General features: G+C 39.1%; 1 protein-coding gene across 1 annotated transcript in view; it reads right to left on the bottom strand.

The window, feature by feature from the left end:
- Positions 1-21,147, bottom strand: part of col2a1b (collagen, type II, alpha 1b) — a 69,859-nt gene that overhangs the window by 21,591 nt on the left and 27,121 nt on the right. The window contains exons 19-35 of the mRNA XM_050039028.1: positions 16,931-17,029; positions 16,531-16,575; positions 15,126-15,224; positions 14,881-14,934; positions 14,160-14,267; positions 13,650-13,703; positions 11,415-11,513; positions 9,259-9,312; positions 7,013-7,111; positions 6,616-6,669; positions 6,075-6,128; positions 5,593-5,646; positions 5,304-5,357; positions 3,936-3,980; positions 3,749-3,847; positions 323-430; positions 144-197 (exon numbers count right to left, since the gene is read on the bottom strand). Of these exons, the coding sequence (XP_049894985.1) occupies positions 144-197; positions 323-430; positions 3,749-3,847; positions 3,936-3,980; positions 5,304-5,357; positions 5,593-5,646; positions 6,075-6,128; positions 6,616-6,669; positions 7,013-7,111; positions 9,259-9,312; positions 11,415-11,513; positions 13,650-13,703; positions 14,160-14,267; positions 14,881-14,934; positions 15,126-15,224; positions 16,531-16,575; positions 16,931-17,029 (1,233 nt within the window). The remainder of the gene's footprint in view (positions 1-143; positions 198-322; positions 431-3,748; positions 3,848-3,935; positions 3,981-5,303; positions 5,358-5,592; positions 5,647-6,074; positions 6,129-6,615; positions 6,670-7,012; positions 7,112-9,258; positions 9,313-11,414; positions 11,514-13,649; positions 13,704-14,159; positions 14,268-14,880; positions 14,935-15,125; positions 15,225-16,530; positions 16,576-16,930; positions 17,030-21,147) is intronic.

Below are 21,147 nucleotides of genomic sequence, written 5' to 3'. Positions count from 1 at the left end.
AACCGTATGAGTGTAAAAATGTAACACTCCCCTTTGTAGGAACAAATATTCTAACTATTTTAAAGGATTGAACATTTATGAATATGTGAGTGGAGCTGCTGCCACACTGAGAAATTATTGTTATCACAATGACATTCACTTACTCTACCACCGTCTTTGCCGGGAGCACCTTCGGGTCCTTTCTCTCCAATGTCACCCTATGGGAACATAAATACAAGTCAGTCACCTGACAAAAGCATAGACACACAATTTAACATCAAGAGAGAAAACTCTGCATATTAAATGTTTAAATATTCAATCATTAGCTCCCATCGTGGCTTACTCTGTCTCCTTTGGGTCCAGGAATGCCGGCAGCTCCTCTCTCTCCAGGCATACCCTGCAGGCCGGGGGGACCCTGAGCTCCACCAGCACCAGCGGGTCCGATGGCTCCCTAATGTGGAGCAGGAGTAAATGATTAGGCAGTGACAGCAAAGTTACTTCAGGGTCATTGTATTCTATTATATAAATGTGTGTAAGCGCCTGCTTCAGGTGTGTGAGGGTGTTTTCAGATTGCTTTTGCAGAGATTCTGTGTTTACTTATACATGAGTCAAAAACACAAAAATGGTGCTGCCACAGAGTAAGAAGGCTTCGACTTATTCAACCTACAGCCATCTTTGTTTAAGCGTGCTCCTGCTCAGAGGACTGACAGAATTAAAACAGCTCAGTTTAATATTATTCACCTGACACAGGTTGTTCAGTTGCTGGATTAAAATAACCTTTCGCCAACTTTGTTGACCAAATCAATTTAATTTAAGTGCAGACAAATAAACTTTGCCAGACATTAAAAATATCTCAAATCCCTCTTACTCCTTTTGATTCAACATTTTGACATTTAATTTAGTAATTTAATAAGAAATCATTTAAAAAAAAAAATCATAACAAAGCCAAGGTACTGAAAGGAAAAACAGACTTTGATTTTTTTTAAGTGGCTCCAGTGGGCCCACTCCTGGTCAGAAGTTGTCAGGCTTATCAGCAGTGCTTTCTACTGCAGCCTCAGCCTGGAGATCAGACACACAAACACCGCCTCAGCTGTCTGTCTCCACTCATTAAGCTGTAACCACAGGGCACGCTGGCTGCGAACACATTCAAACTGCATTGCTAATGCAGCGGCCAAATGTACAATTTGCTTTTTGCAACACATCATCTCTGCATCTTTCTCAGAATCGAGCTCCTCAAACTGTCTGCTCGTCCGTCTGCCATCACCATCATGTCAGCTCTATAATCTTCATCCTCTCTATCCCTTCCTGTCTGACCTTCAGGGTAGAAAACCTATGAACTGGGATTAAAATCTGACCAGATAACAGACCAAAAGTGAGAATTTTAGCCACTTTGAGCTCTTCCTGCACTCACAGTGCAGTTGGGACGACTACCTGCACTGACTGGAATTTGTTGATGGCTGATAAGCAGGTGACTGTCTAGCCTGATTGGAAATACGCCGAGGTACCAGAAGATCTTATTCTTAAAAAAAAATTTAAAAAAAAAGTCACATTTTATAAACTCACTAAATGTAGTATTTGAATGCAGGTAAAGAGAAACAACCGTATTGATCTATATTTTTATTGTAATTTTATTCTGTTCTACATTTATGTTTCTTGATTTCTGTAATACTTGCTTTTATTCTTAATTTCATCTTTATGTTTATGTCATGCAGCAAAACACCAAAGCAAATTTCTTGTACGTGAAAACCTACTTGGCAATAAACTTAATTCTGATTGTGAGTATCAAAGCAGTCCTCTATTAAAATGATAAATACTCTGCGCAGGGTTTCCCACATGTTTTTAATAGAGGTGAGAAGCCTCGCCTGAAATAAAGACTGTTGTATCTGCTAATGTCATAAAAAATGAACACCTACAACAAAAAAACAACCAGTCCAACAAAACTTTTTGTTTGCTCTTGTTTGTTTGTCTTATTTATATGTACAATATCCATCATTTAGTAATGTTTATGTCCAGATATGTGTGTTCCGAGTGTGTATGCTTCTATATACAAACTGTTTGTGCAATAGCGCTGCAACGATAAATAAATGAGTTGTCAACTATTAAATTAATCTGCAACTAATCTGATTACAGATTAATCACTTTGTGCAATTTTTTAAGATAAAAAAGCCAAACTTTTATGTTGCAGCTTCTTAAATGTGAATATTTTCTGATCTCTTCACTCCTCTGACAGTAAACTGAATATCTTCGTGTGTTGTGGACAAAACAAGACTTCTGAGGAAATCATCATGGGCTTTGGGAAACACCGTTCGACATTCTTCATCATTTACTGACATTTTATAGACCAAACAACTAAGTGATTAATCGAGACAATATTTGACAGATGAATCAACAATGAAAATAATCAGTATTTGCGGCCCTACTGTACAATGACCAAGCCTGTTCATCTATATGTATATGTGACTAGCAGGGCTGGTAAGTAACGGAATACAAGTGAGTAAATGACGTATTTACAATACAAAATACGAGTAACTGTATTCTGTTACTTTTACTGTCTGTCAAAATAGATAACTCAAAGGGATTACTTTATTTATTGTGTTTATTTGCTCTATCATTGTGTCCTAGCTGAATGCAACATAAGTGAGTGTCAGTTTGATTGCATTTTTTTCTATAGGAATGTTCCAACTGGCCATGAGCGACGCTGTGCTGCCATTTTGAACTGAACTTTTGTGGGAAGCCCTGTCTATTAATTCCTGTTGCTTGATCTGAAAGCTTCGCAGGATGAGGAATGGCTGATTTATGAAGCTCAAATAAGAAGTTATCTACATGACACCTCCTCAGTTAAATGCAAAACCTAAACAAGGTTCCAGCTGGCTGAGGGGAGAATAATCCAAAGTATTTAGAATACATCACTTACATTTTAGGGCATGCATTCAGTAATCTGTAGTGAAATACATTTTAAAAATAACTTTCCCACACTGGTGACAGTGCTGTATGCTCACATGTATACTTATATTTTCTTGTTAAAAAATTACTTTTCAGTGTCATTTGTATGCCTTTATGAACAGTAGAGACCCAACAGGAAATGAGGGGCAAGAGATGGGAGTGACTCGCAACTGAGCTCTCTGGCCAGAATCAGACTGAGGGTATTTAGTTTATAGTTGGCACTCGAAAACAAAGCAATGCCTGATTGTCACATGTTGCATATATCCAAGGGTTGTAACCAGTTCAACATAAGTCCTGAAAAAATGAGTTAAATCCAGTAATTTACAGGAAAAAGAAGCAAAAATGAGACCAAAGTCTGAAAAGAATAAGCGTAAATTTCTGCAGCAGAAACATATTTCTATGCTGTATTCATCTTGACATCCCTCAGACGCCCAAAAATTAATACACTATCATAAAAATTTGACATTTACCTTCAGTTTAACTGAGCAGAGGTGCTATTTCATACAAAAAACCCATATAAACTTTTATTAGATTATCATCTACTAGCTAAAAATCACAGACAAGATATGTGAGGATCTGGGCGGCTAACCACCTCAAATAAAAATTTTTTTTGGGAGAACACTGAATGCATTCAACACAGCTCAACTCACAAACACCTGAGGTTATTATAATTTAATCACACACACACACACATTATTGTTGCTGCTGCATGTGATAAGGACAGACTGGCAGTGGGACCACAGAGGATTAATTGCCAGCGGTGTGATTGCACCTCAGGCGCTACCGTTTCATAATTTGATGGTTTTCCACCAGATGCTGGACTCACCTTGGGTCCGTCAGTTCCAGGAGTTCCTGGCAGACCACGAGGTCCCTGCAAACCCTGGGGGCCGGCAGCTCCTCTCTCTCCAGGGAAACCACGCTCTCCCTGAACGGCGACACAGTGACAATCAGCGGCATGTTTGACAATCAGTCAGTCAAACAAAAGTGAGGTTAAAGACAGACTGTCAACTCACTCTGGGTCCAGTAGCACCAGCAGCTCCACCCTCTCCAGGAACACCCTTAGAGGAGACAAGGAAGACGTGCAGGATCAGTATATGACAAATCAGGCCATGAATGTACAACTACTACTACTACATACTATTGTTTCTTGGGTTACAGCAGTGGCCAAGCTAACCCGAAAGTATGAGAAAGCGCAAGATATTAACAGGATGTATTATGTATAAAAACATATATTAAAGGGACCATGGACCTGGATATAAACATCTCAATGCTACACTTTTCCATTCACAGCAATTCAGAAATGATTTGAATGGTAAGATGACTCTGGAAATAAATGAAAATGTTTTAATAGGAAGATGTTTCTTCAGTACAAAACAACATTTCAGGTAGCATTTAATTTTAATTTATTTATTTCATAATTTCATTTATTGATTATTAATTCATTAAAAAATAATAATAATTTATTAATTTAATTTAATTTAATTTATGGAATAAAATGTTCAGCACCACTGAAATGGTGGAGCAAAGAACTAATTTTATTTTTAGCAAACTTTTTTTTTATTTTATTTTTTTTTTTACAAACTTTAATTATTGTTTTTTTACACACAAATTTCTGTCAGCCGACGCAGAAGTTAGCGTCGCCCTGGTTCTCTCGTCAAAAAGCCTATAGGATTTTTCCATTGGATTTTGGATTATTGTAAAGAATAAGCTCCGTGGCACACAAACATTTGTGATACTTGCACGATTTGTTCAGTAAGATAATCTTCACAAATGAACTCCACTTTTATGTGATAGTATAATAAATGGTAAAAATGTTGGCCTTTTGTCAACTCTGTCAGATTTCTGCAAAAATATTATATAATCAGGCATAAAAGGGGTAAGCTATATCCTAAGGACTCCTGTTTGACTTCCTGGTTTCCAAAAAAGGCAGAAATGCTGCTCAAGTACAGGTAAGCTTTCTAGTTTTTGATAAATCCATTAAATAATATTGCCATCAGATGTGTCTCAACCATAACATGTCAAGTCTGCTGCCCTTCCAAGTCAAAACTAAATAAGAATAAGGTTTAAAATGAATACTTTGAACAGGGTTAAGAAAACTCATAGCAAACTTTGAAAAACAAAATGGGCACTCTTTTTGTCAAATCCGTAAGACGTCAACTTCGTCACAGATCTTACCTCTGACATCAGTCATGTAGCTATACAAGAAAAAACTGAATCACTGGGAGGCTGGCCCATTATAAGGTTTAATAGTCAAGACTTTGATCTTTTAAAAAATATTTTATTGCCTAATTATAGAGTAAAAATCGAACCCTCCAAAAGAGTAGGTTTTGTGCCAATTCTCAAGAATGAATAAGCTATATTTCACAAAAAAGTGCACTCACCTGGTCTCCAGGTTTGCCTCCCTCACCAGGGGGGCCAGGAGGTCCAGGCAGACCCTGAGCACAGCGGAGAAACAAAAAAGATGTAAACGAAAACCAACACTGAGTCAGAAATAAACAAAAACTGTAACAAATTCACATGCACCAGTAAATCAGCACGTGTTGGTTAACAGAATATTTATGCAGCCTGAAACATTTCAGTGCACTTACAGACATACTTGGAGAAATGTCTGCCTTTATATATAAACCTGAACAGGTCATTTCAGGTAAAGGTTTGTGCAGATAGACTCACCTGGAAACCTGAGGGACCGGGCTGTCCTTGCTCTCCTCTCTCTCCAGCAGGGCCCTAAATAGATAATCAATAATAATCACAATCAACTTCTATCATACACTACATGTTAGGAATATCATGATTTAGATGTTTAAGATGGTGGAAAATTATTGGTTTGATTTTATGTATCAGCATGGGGATAAATAAGGGATTTTTACATGTTGCTGTTTTTTTCAGGGTAAACAAGCTTTATTTTCGTAAGCTCACTGAAACACACACTTGAAAACAAGCTGACAGTCTGTGAGTCAGTGACGCCGTCTTACAATGTCCAGACATTAGTGTCAAGGACTTTTTTTTTTCTTTCCAGACAGAGCTATAGTCGAGGCAGTCTGGGAAATGGAGATACCGAGGGTGGCTTCTAAGTGCAGACTGAGAAAAGGCGGAAAGATAATATCAGTGTTGACGCTATATGGAGTGGGATGGGGGGAGATAGAGATACGTACGGCGGGGCCGGGGGGTCCAGCAGGGCCGGTTTCTCCATCTTTGCCAGGCAGACCCTGAGGAGAGGAAGGAAGAGAGGCAGGAGGGGGGAAGACGCAGGAAGGGGAGAAAACAAACAGATAGATATCAACAGTTAAGCCAAAGGTGATGCTATAAAGTAGATAGATATCTGATAGCTATAATTGAGCTTCTCATGTGGAAGCTGAACTACAGAAATAACAGTAGATCAGTGGTGAGTCACAGTAACCAGAGAATACAAAACAACCCACTGGAAAATGATTATATTTAATCTGTTTGATCATTCAGATATTAATATAATCACAGAAAAACACAGTCTACGCTTCTTCAGCAGCTACGTCTATTTTTCCAGTTTTTTATTAGTGTTTTCTTTATGTTGTATATTCCAGAACAGCCTTTTGTTATGTACCTGATTAATTAACGATTTATATGACTATGTATTAATGAAATTAATGTGTCAATAGGATATTCAGAAACATGGTGATGTGAGGATCCATCTGAAGCCAGGAAAGGTGAATAACTTACTCTCAGACCAGGAGCTCCACCCAGTCCTTTCTCTCCAGACTTGCCAGGCTCACCCTAATCACAACAGAAAAAAAATGCAGCCGTTAGTCACAGAGCCACTGCTGATTTGCTTGGTCATGCATCTATTTCGAGAGGAGGGAGTGTGAATGTAAGCGTGCGCATCAAATGGCATGAAATTGTTCAGCAGTACTCCAGGTGTTGATTGTGTGGAGTTTCTATTCTTGATTCAGGGACTTATTTTTCAGAAAAGGACAAATAAAACAACAAAGACAGCAAAAGAAGTTCTACTGGCCCCAAAATCTATTATGTTTGAACAGGTGTGGATTTATTCCTATATAGATAACACCTTTATCTTGGTTGCACATTCAGAATTAATTCTTTTTATATAATTACTCACAGTTGCTCCCTTGGGTCCGGGGAATCCCATCACACCAGGCTGTCCACGGGCTCCCTGTGGGCCGGGGGGTCCTGGGCGACCGTCCTCACCAGCAGCTCCCTGGTCAAGTAAAGTAATGTAATTTAATTACGGAACACAGTGAATGTGGAATAGACATCTTTTGTTTTAACTTATAATTATGAAGTAGTACTGATTTTACAATGTTATGGCTAAAGAATAATGAAATCTGCTTCATTTAGATCAGTTCCCTATAAGCCTCGCTTTCACTACATTATTCTGTCTGCCACCAAGGACAATCATCTGGGAAAATGAAGGCTCAATTTGTGGCACGAAGGAAGTTTGTCAACCATTGCTCAACCAAAACGGGAAGAGGATAGCACATTTGCTTTCCCTGGTAGCTATCGGTAGCTATCCCCAGTTACCAAAGAACACCAATGTAAGTTCTTTGCAGTTACTATCCCCAGTGGTGGAAATGGCGGACAGCGGAACAACCGAAGTAACTGTGGAAACTGTGTAGGTTGCTAGACTTTTAGGAGAACAGAAAGTGATCCAGCTGTCTTTGCAACAGTGGCGCCAACAGTCATACCACTTGGAAACACCAAGGGGGGCTAAGAGTTAAAAAGTAAACTGTTTTCACTTTAAGAACTGCAAATGATGACCAAAAAAATGCTTTACAGAAAAATCTAACAAGATAATCTAAGGGCCCTGACACACTAGGCCAACGGTCAGCCATCGGTGAGTGTCTGTGGCCCTAGTTTTGCAGTGTGTCCTGCATCGTTGGCACTTATGTCGGCCCGTGTTGGCCCTTGTAGGAATTTTTTGGCTGACTAAGCATATTGAATCAGCATCAGAGACGGTGGAGCCTGTCAGTTGGAGAAATCACTCTGATTGGCAGTTCAAGGGAAACAGAAGTGAGGAAGGCAAACAAACAGCTAAAGTCAAGAGGGTGTAACATTGGAACAAACCTGTAATAAAAAGTGTGATTTTTTTTTTTAGCCACTGACAACACACCAGGTTGTGTTGTTGATGTGCTTACTGGCTAACTAGCGTCTTGAATCCACCCTTACGGTCTAACCAGTTTCCCTTTTTGACTAATGAATAGACTACTGCTGCCTGCTGGTATGGAGAGTTATGTCCTCTCACACAGGTGCTAAATGTATGTGCTAGCTGGCTGTTAGCTGTAATCTTTACAATGTGTTCAAGTGCTCATTTTTTGGCTGAGACACAGGTGACGTGTGGCAACTTAACAGTTGGCCTTTGTCCCTACTAGTTATTTGATGATGGTTTGGTGTGTCTGGGCCTTAAGCAGTCTATGAGCAATCATGTGGCCATAATAACATTTGTGAAAAGTAAAGGCAGTTGTAAAAAAAGTGTGATAGTGAGCGGTAAGGGCCAGCCATGAAGAATGCTAAATCACACTTGGATTTCAACTGGTAATTGGGTATGGAGTTGGGTCTAGCAGAGAAATGTCCAGCATGGCCCAAGGATACGCAACAGTTAGTCAATTTGTTGAAATGTTCATGGCCCATAATAAATAAATAAACAAATTTTAAAAACCCACAGGGGTAAACTAGGAAATTCAGGAAGCAAAGAAATAACAGATCAAATAATCTGTCGATCATAATCAGCCTGACCACATGCCAGTCCCTCAGTCAGTCTGTCAGTAAACCATGATGTTTTAAATGAAATATAATCAAAGAAAAGCCAAATGTTCACGTTGCCGACATTAAAAAACACAGCACTGCTTTCTATTATGAGTGTTTCAAGTTTAACAAGAAACTGTATGAATGAAATAATAATCCTGTTTATAGAGGTTTCAGTTTCAGTGTAAACACTTTTAGAGGACTTTACACTCAGATAAGAAATGATGACAAACAGGAACTTGTCCAAGAGGAAACAAATCTATAATCAATCTACAGTATGTGAGACTTTGTCACTCTAAAAAATGAGACAGTTGCACTTATTTGAAACACAAATACCACTGGGGATGAGCCTGATGGATAATGGGTGGATAAATCTCCTGCAATTCAATTTGATGAAACCACTTATGAGTCATTACGTGATGAAAGCACATTTGGTAAAATTACAAGTCTCTCCCTGATTGTTCGTCATGTGATATTTAAAAAAGCAAACAGCTCCTATCCTGAGTGAGGAGACATGCTGAGGGTGGATACATGTGGTGTGATGCTTTTTATTGATTCACAAAAACAAAACAATGGCATTACAACAAAGAAATGTGCACTCACAGAAGGTCCAACTTTGCCTTGAGGACCAGCGTCACCAGGGCGTCCAGTCAGGCCCTGTCAGAGAGGGAGAGAATGGAAACACAGACAAAATCCACATGAGTCATCAGACACCTCTATGAAGACAAACGCCAGAGGAAGGTGGGAACATACGGCACCCTGGGAGACTGAATTTACACCTCCAATTGGCCCTGTGTGCCACAAGCAACTGTTCACTGCCTCCTAATGGAAATGTAAAATGTGAATGAGAGCGTATTTTAGGTTACTGACGTAAATGGGCTCTGTTCTCTACAGGTGGTTTGTTCAAACTTCCTCTGTGCTGATATAACACCAATTATATTGCTGTCGGGAAACGAAATCCTTCCAGGTGGAAGTACAAATGCTGTGAGTGAAAACCATGCATCTCCCAAACTGGTGACTGGTGAATTTAAAGGGTAATTCAAATTTACACATCAGTTTGTTCCGTACAGGGGTATGACACACCTTCTGAAAACAGTTGCATAATGTTTTCTGTGGCTCTGGAGATGCTTTGTCAAGTCCAATCTCAACTTGGGTACAGAGATTTCAAAGTTTTAAAGGGGAACTCCACCAATTTTAAACATCAAAGTCTGTTTACAGGTCTTGGGGGGGTACGAGTGCATACGTAGAAAAAGTTGTATAGCCTCAAGCCTTTTGTGGCTCCAGAGGGAGCTCCACAAAGTCTGAAAAATGAAGTCATACATCACTTGAATCAGAGTCGGATGCAGCTGAGGACTACAAGTTTGAAAAAAGTTAGAAAGAAGTGAGCTTATCAGACATCTGTGTAGCCCGCCCATCATCTCTGCTGGAGGCTAGCCACTCAAGGCTACATTATCTGCCACTGGCATAATACAGCCCTATCGCTGACTGAACTGTCAGGGGTCAAGTTGCGTAGTGAGTAACACAGGCACCAGGCAAGAAGGAAGAACATGTTGAATAAAAGAGATTAAATCTCTGGTTCACCACTTCTTATGTGTTATCTTATGGTGCAATGCTAAATTGATGGAATACTCTTTTAACAGAGAGTTAGCGCTGCAAACTGGAAAGGTTGTTTATCAGGCAGGTAGGATTTTATGGACAAATGAAGTCAGTTGCTTTGTCCAAATGTAGGATCCAGCGTTTTCTGGAACAAGGAACTAAAACTAAGGATATCTGAGCCTTCGCTGATTCAATTCTAACTTTTTCTCTGAATCTCTTTTGAGTCTCCAAACTTTAAGGAAGTGCAACAGTAAATCACTGGAGCGCCACTTTAAGTGTTAATTTCTGAGCTGAGAAAATGTTCTTACTCATTAAGTTATATTAACAATTCAAAAAGCTATTGGATTATCTCAAAAACTGTCACCCAACAGTGTAATATCACATAGCATGTGATGTCCTGTGGCCCAAGAAGACTTCTCCCCATTGATTTACATGGTGAAAGAGATGTCTGTAAATTAGTGGATAATTTTTTGGAGTGTCACAACGCCTGCCAAATGACTCATTTTACTATTAGAATGTGATCTGTTCAGTCCAATAACATTTAGAGAGTCTCGAAAAGCCATACGGTTGAATTATTTTATCCCCATTCAAGTTGGTGAAGCGCTAAATCGGAAGTAGCTGGCTCTATCGTGCCTCCTCTGGGCCACACGGCATGGAAGCAGTGCTGATCATCCGAGTAATTTTATATGCGGCAGTTGAACTTTTTTGGCTTCATGCACCCCTGAGCAACTTTCACAGGAATGAACAGGGGGCCCTGCCTCCAACACTGTATCCAGTTCTCTTCATATATCCATGCCTTGGCCTCAGAAAAAAATTACTTTAAGGAGACAGATGGTTTTCACAAGACAGCAATGGTTCTATCAGCTGAGAGTTAAAACACAGCAATAAGTTATGACTGGCTGATATCTTCAGCTAGATAATAATATATTAAATGTTTCCACAGAATGGATGACGCCTGACATTATATGTGTTGTTTTGACATTGACGCATACAAAAGCTGCACAATTAGGTAACGAAGCTAAATAGTGTATTTAAAAAGCACTGATATATTGGAATCCATTTAAAAAAACATATTATTTTCTTATTTCTGCATGTTTTGCAGCATATTTTGGCAGGTAATCAACATCCAGATCTGTGGTACTGTAAATAAGTGAAGTGCTTACTCTGGCACCAGGCAGACCAGACTCTCCAGGGCGGCCAGGGTCACCGTTAGCACCCTTGGGACCACTGGCACCAGAGGGTCCACGCTCACCAGGGGCTCCCTGTGTTCATAGAGAGAAAGAAAACATGGGTTGGTCACTCAGTCAATCACCAAGGAGGAGACACTTTAATTCTCAAACCACAGAGGAAATAAGTTTCCCTTTAGACAGGGCGAAGGAGTTTCATTGACCTGCAGGAGATGAGAAGATTAAAGTCTGACAGATTCATTTTGGTACAAAGGAAATTGTCGGGGAAGAAAACGTTAAATGAGGTACTGGGTCTGGTAATATGGGACATGTAGGTCACTGGTGCATGACGGGGTTCTGAGCTATGCTGCCATCCTGTGGCCAAAAGGTGGAATTACATGCATCACTTTATCTGAAAATGATCCTCAGATAAAGTGATGAGGAAACAGGTGTGCTGATGAATTTATGCACCTCACTGAACAAATGCTATCAAAACTTTGCACAGTTAAGCTTGATGTGAGAATTATTATGAGTTAATTAGAGAAAAATTAACTTCTAGAGATCATCAGGGACAAATGAGTCAACAAAATGCTCAGTGAAAGCTTTGCCACTTGATTTTTTTGTTTTCCCTTACCACAGTGTGATTAGAAACAACTAATGACTAATGAAATTGCTTTTAAGTAATTCCCAAATTATCCGTTCTGTATTCCCAAAAATAAGACAGATCTCCAACTCTGTTTGTGCTTTGAAATGCTCAAAATCTATGTATTCTTTAACAATGAATATGCCTCTGAAAGACATTTGTCCTTAACTTTTGTGGGAAAAAAAATTACAACATATCAGTGACACATTAAATTGGGAAAATCAAGGTTTTACAATAAGATGCATTTTTTTTTTAAATTACGCAAAACATTACAATTTTGTAGAACTCATTGTTTATTATTAAGGAATACTGTAAACTATATATAAGCTATAACTGGCACAAATCACAATTTCTAGACTTCTAGCTCTTACAGAAATGTTTGTATTAAACTGAAATGTTGTCTTAAAATCTTTTCTGCACAGTATTTAGCAAGGTTTTGTGACCTTGTTGTCACACCAGGTATTTTATCTATATACTTCTACACGCATACTCCCAACATATACTAAATTGTTCGGACCTTCTAAGAACTAATACCAGATGTTGAAGGCCCGATGTGTAGGATTTAGTGGCATCTAGTGGTTAGCTCGTAGAACTGAAATTTCTCCAGTGTGCCAAGCGTGTAAGAGAGCTACAGTAGCTGACACAAAAACAGAAACGGCACTATCTGGAGCCAGTTTTTGGTTTGTCCACTCTGGTCTACTGTTAAGACAAGATGGCTGACTCTGTGGAAGAGAATGTGCACTGTATGTATGGTGTCCCCTAAATTCTACACACTGGACCTTTAACCAAATTAAAATGACCTTTTACAGTTTATTGTCATTACTGCTTGTGCTTTAAAGGTGGAAATATTCAATTTTGGAAACATTTTGCCCAGTTTGTGTTAAAGTGGTGGGCTGCACAGGATCAACTGCAACTGACAAAAAGAAAAGTCCCACCCTATTCTGCAGAGGCTCACCACTCGAAGAGCTGTAAAGTTGTGTTGAAGTGGATTAATTTTCTGGTGAGAAGGAGAGCCTACAGTACTGTACACCAGCCAGTTAGAGGCCCAAAGAGTGCTGACTCTCTGTTCTCTAAAAAGTGCCACTGCAGAATAATGTCAGTTCTCATATTCTGCAAAGAAGGATTTGCACATTGTGATGACACAACAGTACACTACTGTGCTAGAATAGTGAGAGCCTTATCTTTTCCATGGTTGGATTTAAATATTCATGGTGATGTGATTTTTAAGCAGTGTGAGTCCTACAGTGTGTGACAACATTGTTATTAGATGATTCAGAAATGTTATCATCTCACTGCAGCAGTCAAGAATAAATAGAAACCAATCACAATATGGAACCAAGCCTTTCTTAACAGTAATTTCCAAATGCAATATGCAGCAGATGGAGTAAGTTAATTGTCTGTTTCACAGATTTACACCAGTAACTACTGATGCATCAGCTGCATAAATTTCCTTATCTCTTTCTTCCTCTGCCAGGTCTGTTTCCTCTAAACACATCCGTGTTTATTTTCTGTTTCAGAGCATATTCTCTGCTCCAACAGCAGTAATAAAGATATCTTTCAGGAACGAGTGTAACTGTGATGATACTCACCTTGGGACCAGCCAGACCGTCTTGACCAGGGAAACCACGGTTACCGGGGGCTCCCTACAGAAAACACAAAACCACAGTCATTGTTATGATTATAACAACAATATCTATAAGTCTCTGAATCTCACTGTGGTCCCTAAACAGATTCCCAGGTGGTGATCATGAAAATAAAGTTTATTAAAAAACGCATTTTATTCAAATTAAAATTTGATTGAAATTATCCTTATTAAAAATGTAGAAACAGCTTCACACGCTCCAACAGCTCATTGCTGATTCAAAAGCAACAAAAATATTTTTGTTTTGTGACAAAGACTTAATAAATGGGCCATTCCATGTGTATAGCAAGAGATGTACAATATCGAAATATTTGACAGCCTTTGATATACAAATCTACACAGGAGGAAACCTGCTATTCTGTTATTCACTGGAGTGCTACAGCAGAGTGTTTCCAAGCAGCATACATTTACTTAAGCTATAAAATAACTTGTTTTTAACCAGTTCAATAGTACTCACTCTCTCTCCAGGAGGTCCAAGTGGTCCAGCAGCACCAGGCTCACCCCTGGGTCCTCTCTTGCCCTCTTCTCCTTGTGGGCCAGGAGGTCCCTGAACACCACCTGGTCCCTGGAAAACACATCCGAAAATGACCACGTTACTACAGGAAGAAAGACTTACAAAAAAAATACAGATATTAAATATAAATGAATACCAATGGTCATAACGTCTTTATACAACACCTGTCAAAACTAGGTTACAAAGTGCTTCACAATAAAAACAAGAATAAAGCTAAAAAAACATGTACAAGATGCAAAACAGGATAAAATAGTTTAAAGAGTAACAATTAATACCATCAGTTAAGAAAAAGCCAAACAACAAAGTGAATTTTAAGAAGAGTCTGACTATTTGTAACTCCTGCACATGCAAATAATTATGTGAGGAATACTATCTAATTAAGAAAAGCTCATTAGTTTGGGTTCATGTGTTTTTTATTTCTCAGACAAAATGAAAAAGCTTCAGAAGTACCAGATTTGTTCACATAATTTAATTTGAAGTATCTTTAACTCACTGATTTCAAACTGAAGTGACACTTATTATTTTGCTAGATACAGTGTATGGGGATATCCATGTTTGGATTTAGTTGAATAGTTGCCTGGGTCCAGGCCTTTGAATGTGCCCACTCATCCAAGTTGAATGACATCAGGGAAGTTGACTAAATGAACAATGACGGAATACTCACAATTTCTCCTTTGGGTCCAGCCTCGCCCTTGAACCCTGGGATACCTGGGTCTCCCTAAACAACGATGGAAGGACAAACAAAAGACAGTGAGACAAAGAGACACGTTGATGTCATGTTGTCTGTGCCATGGTATCATCTGGAACATATAATGAGCAGCAAATTGCAAACTTGGACCGAGACTGTTTGCACACAAATACAATAAAAGGGGCTATCTGCAGTTAATGAATGATTCAGTGAGAACATACGGATGTTCCTTTGGGCCCGAGAGGTCCAGTTGCTCCCTGAGGCCCGGGAGGCCCACGAGGTCCAGGGAAACCAGGAGCACCAGCAATACCAGGAGCACCCTGCAGAGGAAGAGACATGACGTCAGAATTATCAGTTGTTTGGTGTACATAAGAAGACACTGGTTTGTGAACTGGTCTAACTTCTGCACTACAAAAACATCAGTGACAACTGTGTCTAAAACTGCAACGTTTAACTCAAAACCACTGACTTAGGCAGTGAAGAAGAGTCTCATATCAAGTTTTCAAGATGCAATGAGAAGCCTGAATGGAGTTTGAACTGTTCATCGAACAGATATGATTAGAGTGCCTCTGATTTTGGCTGTCCAGGTTTTCATAATTCATGTGCCAGCCTGCTGCTTGCAAGACTGCGGAGTGTGTACTTTGGTGATTTGAAATGTATTACGATCATTTATGATACAAAAGTCCTGGCCTTTTGAATTTTAAAAGCAAACGTTTAAGATATGCAACTTAGGCATACTAACTTCATGCATACCTCTAAAACAGAGTGTGTGAGAAAAATGTCACCTACACTTGTTATAGGATATTATCATTATTATTTTTTGCTATTAAAATAAACTTGAAATCAGGTGGCTGCACCACAGAGCTGTATTATGTAAAATGAATAAGACTAGCTGTCAGGTGAAAAGGCAAGTCTGTAAAAATGTGTCTTTAAGACAAGCTTTAAATGCAGAAACAGTGTCTGCTGATAGAATACTAACTGGGAGACTGATCCAAAGCTGTGACAGTGCAACACTCTATCACCCTTTGACCTTAACCTGGACTGTGGAACAGCTAGTAGACCTAACCCAGCAGATCTGAGAGGCCTTTTTTGGACAGGAAGGAGTTCAGATTTAAGTGATGTACTCTGATGCCTGTCCGTGTAAAGCCTTATAAGTGATGAGTAAAATTTCAAAATGATTTCTAAGCAATTTGGTAACCAGTGCAGGGAGGCTAAAACTGGGTCGATGTCAAAAGAACATTTGGTCTTCATCAGAAGTCTGGTTGCAGAGTTCTGCACAGTCTGACGTTGAGCTACATCTCAGGCACTGAGGCAGTACAAGCCGTTAAAATACTCCAGGCGTCAGGAAATAATAGCATTTTTTCTGTACTGCTAAAACATCACATTGTTCTGATCTTGGGAATATTCCTGAGTCGGTGGAGACATGATTGTACCATGGTTTTTGTGTTATGTCCAAAGCTTGGCTCAATATAGAAGATAACAACCCACAGCAGTGCTATTAATATTTAGGACAAGAGGACCAAGCAGTGGCTGGACTTGATCACGGAGGTGCTCAGGGCAGATTATCAGCACCTCTGTAGGTGGGTGAAAGTTTGAAATACAGACAAGCAAGAGTTTAAAACTTACAGCTGATCCTTTGGCTCCGGGGATACCATCAGTACCAGGGTTTCCCTGTAGAGGAAAAAAGACAAAGCAAGTGAATGCACTGCAAAAATCATAACTGGCCCTGATTCATTTATTGTACTGTGAGTGATTGTCCTAATCTACAATGTTAAATCATGTAGTCATTAACAGCCTTTCTACAGCTTCGTTCTCTCAGCACTGGAACTGCTTTGGTGGAAAAGAGGTATCAGTGCATTAAAAAGCCTGAAAAATACATCAAGAAATATGCACACCACCAATATATAAACAAATAAAACACAGTGGTGTTGGGCATTGTATGGATAAAAACTCAGCCTTACACAGCCCCCCTATGGCTAATATACTATGTTTTCCCTTTTAAATCCATGTTTATGGCATCACTTACAGAAGCGCCAGAAGGTCCGGATGATCCGGGGGTGCCAGACTCTCCACGGGGTCCCTGAGCACCCTCAGGTCCACGAGCACCAGTAGGACCGGCTTCTCCCTGGTTAGCAAATGAGAGGAAAGAAAAGAGATGACATTTAAGCAAAGGTCTTAGAAAGTTGTAATACACAATATGAAATGTGTATTTCTAGCATTGAATTTTGCTCAAAAGTATTTATAAGTGTCTAAACTTTAAATAAGAAAACAGCAAAACATTTGAAAATCACCACATTAAAAACGAGTTAAGTGTCAAAGAGGAGCTCATCTAATAGGTTTGATAAATCTTAAAACATACAGAATGAAAGAGGGTATTAAAAATATATGTAACATTAACTGCAAGGGTGCAGAGTCAGAAAAGTGTAAATACTGCAAACATAGTGTGAATATAAGGTATAGAATCAAAGACACCCCCCATATTGTAAATAAGTGAAGAAAGAAGAGCAGCCCAAGAACAACAAACTTGAACTCTGATAAATGAAGAGGCTGTGATAGGCTACTAAAACAGGAAGTGAGATATCAATGGTGCCACATGATAAATCCATTCAGCAGGAGTGTAGCACCAAATTCTGGACCTATGCATACGTATTCTCTGTGGGCCCCCCACCCTTCCTCTCTCGATCCATATCTCTCTTGTGCACCTTTTGAATTTTTTTTTACAAAGTCTGTTTGCTTTCTTTCTTTTTTTTTTTTTGGAAACCAGGTTTCCCTTTCTTGATAAAAGACATGGCACACTGGTGATCACTCACTCAGCTCTAGCTGCATTTAGAGACGAATCCTAGTGCAGCAGGGGGCATAAACCATTTTGTGTCTCTGAGTGGCAAGAAGGGCCTTAGAGAGCTTTCACATTTTTTTTAATTAATTATTATTATTATTATTATTTACTTGAGAATTTTAAATTTATGCCACTTTTACCCACTTCAATAGAAGAGTTACTTTCTGTTGCAGTTACTTTGCAGATGAAGAATTTACATAAATACAAGGCATTGTTATACAGTAGGCTAAGTGAAGCCAACTGAGAAGTATATAAAGTGACTAAAAATTAGCTGTAGAGCAGTGGCTACGATATTGAAATTGTGCTTCCATGTTAATGCATCAATAATAATAATGATAATAATAATAATAACAATAACAATACATTCAATGCAACACTGAGAGAAACCACTTTGGCGGTAACGTTATAGTGAGTTCCTTTTACTTTTACACCTAAAGTACATTTCCCTGATAATATTTAGGCCTAACCTACGTACTCTTATTTAAGTAGCTTTAGTATCTTTTACTTAAGTAATGTTAATTTGTAAGTATTTTTAATTTAATTTGTATTTCTACTTTTACTGAAGTAAAATATATTAATGCTTTTCTATAGTGTCCACTTTTAACCTAGCCTAACTGCTATAAACATTTATGCTAACCTACCGTTAGCCTACACCTGCTGATGTAGCATTTCACAAGCTAGCTAGCTGGCTCGATATGACGGTTTATCTTAACGAGCTAATCGAATTCCCTGCTGCAACTCCACCTTAAATGTCGCGAGAGTTGAGATAGGGTAGATACAGACATCGGCAGGGTAACAAACTTCGCCATACACCGGTGTTACCGGAAGCTACGTTTTCCCTGTCAAGTGTTGACAGTTTGAGGACGCTGCAACTTTGACGTGACTCAACATGGAGCGCTCTGTTTCACTTCAGCAGGTTAGAAACACTATTTTCTATTTCTACTAACATGAAGTGTTACACAGTAAGTTATGAGTAGATGTCTGTTGGCTCTGTTTCAATGAATTTATGTGTTTCTGCCTTCTGCTTTAGGGTGCTGGCTTCTGCTGCTGTTGGCTAATTTCTAATCTTGTGTGAATGTCATCAACCTATGTGGTGTACCTTGTGGTTGCTGTTTGTTGTGTGAACTGCAAAGTTGCCATGCTGTTAGTGATGAAATATGTTGGGTTTGGGGCATGTTTCCTCCTTGTTGCTGTTATTTTGGTGATTTAAACATTGTTGTCGTTTTATACAGCCCATCATTTATTCACACCCACATAGTGACAGTGGCTTGACAGGAAACCACTAAACATTTTTTTCACACCCTTTATATTCAGCCTAACAACAGAGATACAGCATATTTCAATGATGTGACAGTTTGCTTTATCATTTTTAATGCACTACTTGCATCTGAGTTATGCTGTTTATGGTTTATACTGCTGCTGCACACAGTGACAGCCGTATTTTATCCATATGCTGCTTTTCATAATTGTAATTAGAAATTGCTTGCTACCTAAAGTGTAAGTCATAATTATATTCTTTTTAGCCCACTGATGAATTTAGGTCCATCTCAGTTTACTATGTACTGTACAAATGAGGGCTTAGCATAGACACAATATACTGTAAAGTAAAGTGGCTTGGACCAAGCTAAACAACATTATGCCAGCTTGTCTCCCTCTTCCATGCCCTCACCTATGGGGAGTGAAGCTGTACCATGAGAGCTATGAAATGCATAGGAGTTATTACTGGAGCTTCTGAAGGAGTTCTAACAGGAGAGGTGTATTTGTTTGGGTGTTAGGTTCAAATATCAACATACTGTCTCCAGATTTGCTGACTCCACCTTTAAGTGGACAAAATAATGTACTGACTGTCTCTTCAATGTTGTTACAAAGCGTGTTATCTAAAGCCAGGTGCATAATGTTTTGCAGACCCTCTGGTTCAGTATAACAGTAAGACTTGATCCACCATTCAGAGGTCGATATTTCAAGCTCTGGCCTCCCTTTGGACCCCAGCCACAGATGTTACCACACAGGTGGTGTGCAGCTTTTCAGCATGTTGGTGAATGGAATTCCTTTGCTGTTGCTGCAGCTTTGTAGACTTCTCAGACTCAATAGTATGACATAATAGAGTGTTAACAAAAATGATGATGTAGTAAACTGAATTGGTGTTTTCCCTAAGCTCACTGTCAGGGCCAGTATTTTACTGGCTCTGAGACTAAGGTGAAATGTGGGACACTGGGAGGAACATTTGCCAGTTTTATGAAAAGTTATGGAAAAAATCTTAGAGACAGTAGCTTTGCTTTTATAAATAACAACAGGAGCTGGGCAAAAGTTGTCTTGGTTAGATCACAGACTGTCAAAAAAAGTGGATGCATCTGGGTCTGAAAAGTGAGGTCAATGTGAAGTGCCTTAAACCTGCATTCTTTCTTATGGTCAGCAGGGGGCAACTCCACTGGTTGCAAAAAATGTCAGATTGTATAGAGGTCTATGAGAAAATGACTCACTTGATTTATTACCTTAGTAAACGTGAAGTTTATGGTCTCAGTTGCTAGTTTCAAGTCTTCTTCAATACAGTATGGTGTTCATTTTTTAAAATTTGGTCCCATTTAAAGTAAAAAAAATACATGATAAAGCAGGGTGTGCCATAAGGCCTGGCTAGGGATGAAACAGGTACCTGTTTTACAATTAACCACTGTAGAATTCCTGTCAATTAGTATTACCATTTCAATTTTAATAAACAATAAAATCGTGTTTAATTACCATGCTTTGAAAAACTCATGGTAAATACTCATCATTAATCAAAGTTAGCAACAGTCTAAACAGATGGAAACGCAGGTGCAGCAACATAGGTTTGTCTTGCTACTCCCTTGTGTCTAGAGTAGGCGTGCAGCAGGCAAACCCAGCAATACTACTTGTCTCTTGTTCTCTTGTCTCCTACTGTGACAAAAATACCCAAGCAAGCTTTTAAAAAACATTTCTAATGTTAATGCACACTTGATATAGTTTTCACATGGTTACATAAGGTATTGGGGGTAAGTTATTATTATAATGTTTATGCAAACAAAAAGTCCTTCTAATTTTATTTGTGGTTTTGGAGTAAAAATTGTTGAAATTATTTCAGTGTTAATATCAGTACCTTTTTTTTAAGATTATTTTTTTGGCCTTTTGCCTTTATTGGATGGGACGGTGTGGGGTGGGGGATGGCGTGTGGCAGGGGGCCGCAGGCTGGAGTCGAGCCTGCGGCCTCATCAGCAAGGTGGTGCCTCTCTGCTTGGGGCGCCGGCACTATCCACTAAGCTACCGATGCCCCGGTATCAGTACCTTTTAAGCACATATTAACTACACTGTGATAATCCTGATTAACGTGATAATTTTGGTCACTATAATGATATGAAATTTTCATATCGTTTCATCTCTAGGTGTCTCACGTG

The sequence above is a fragment of the Epinephelus moara genome, chromosome 24, assembly GCF_006386435.1.
Source record: "Epinephelus moara isolate mb chromosome 24, YSFRI_EMoa_1.0, whole genome shotgun sequence".
Taxonomy (NCBI): Eukaryota; Metazoa; Chordata; class Actinopteri; order Perciformes; family Serranidae; genus Epinephelus; species Epinephelus moara.
The sequence above is the reverse complement of the archived record's forward strand: the minus strand, read 5'-3'. Positions and strand labels throughout refer to the sequence as shown.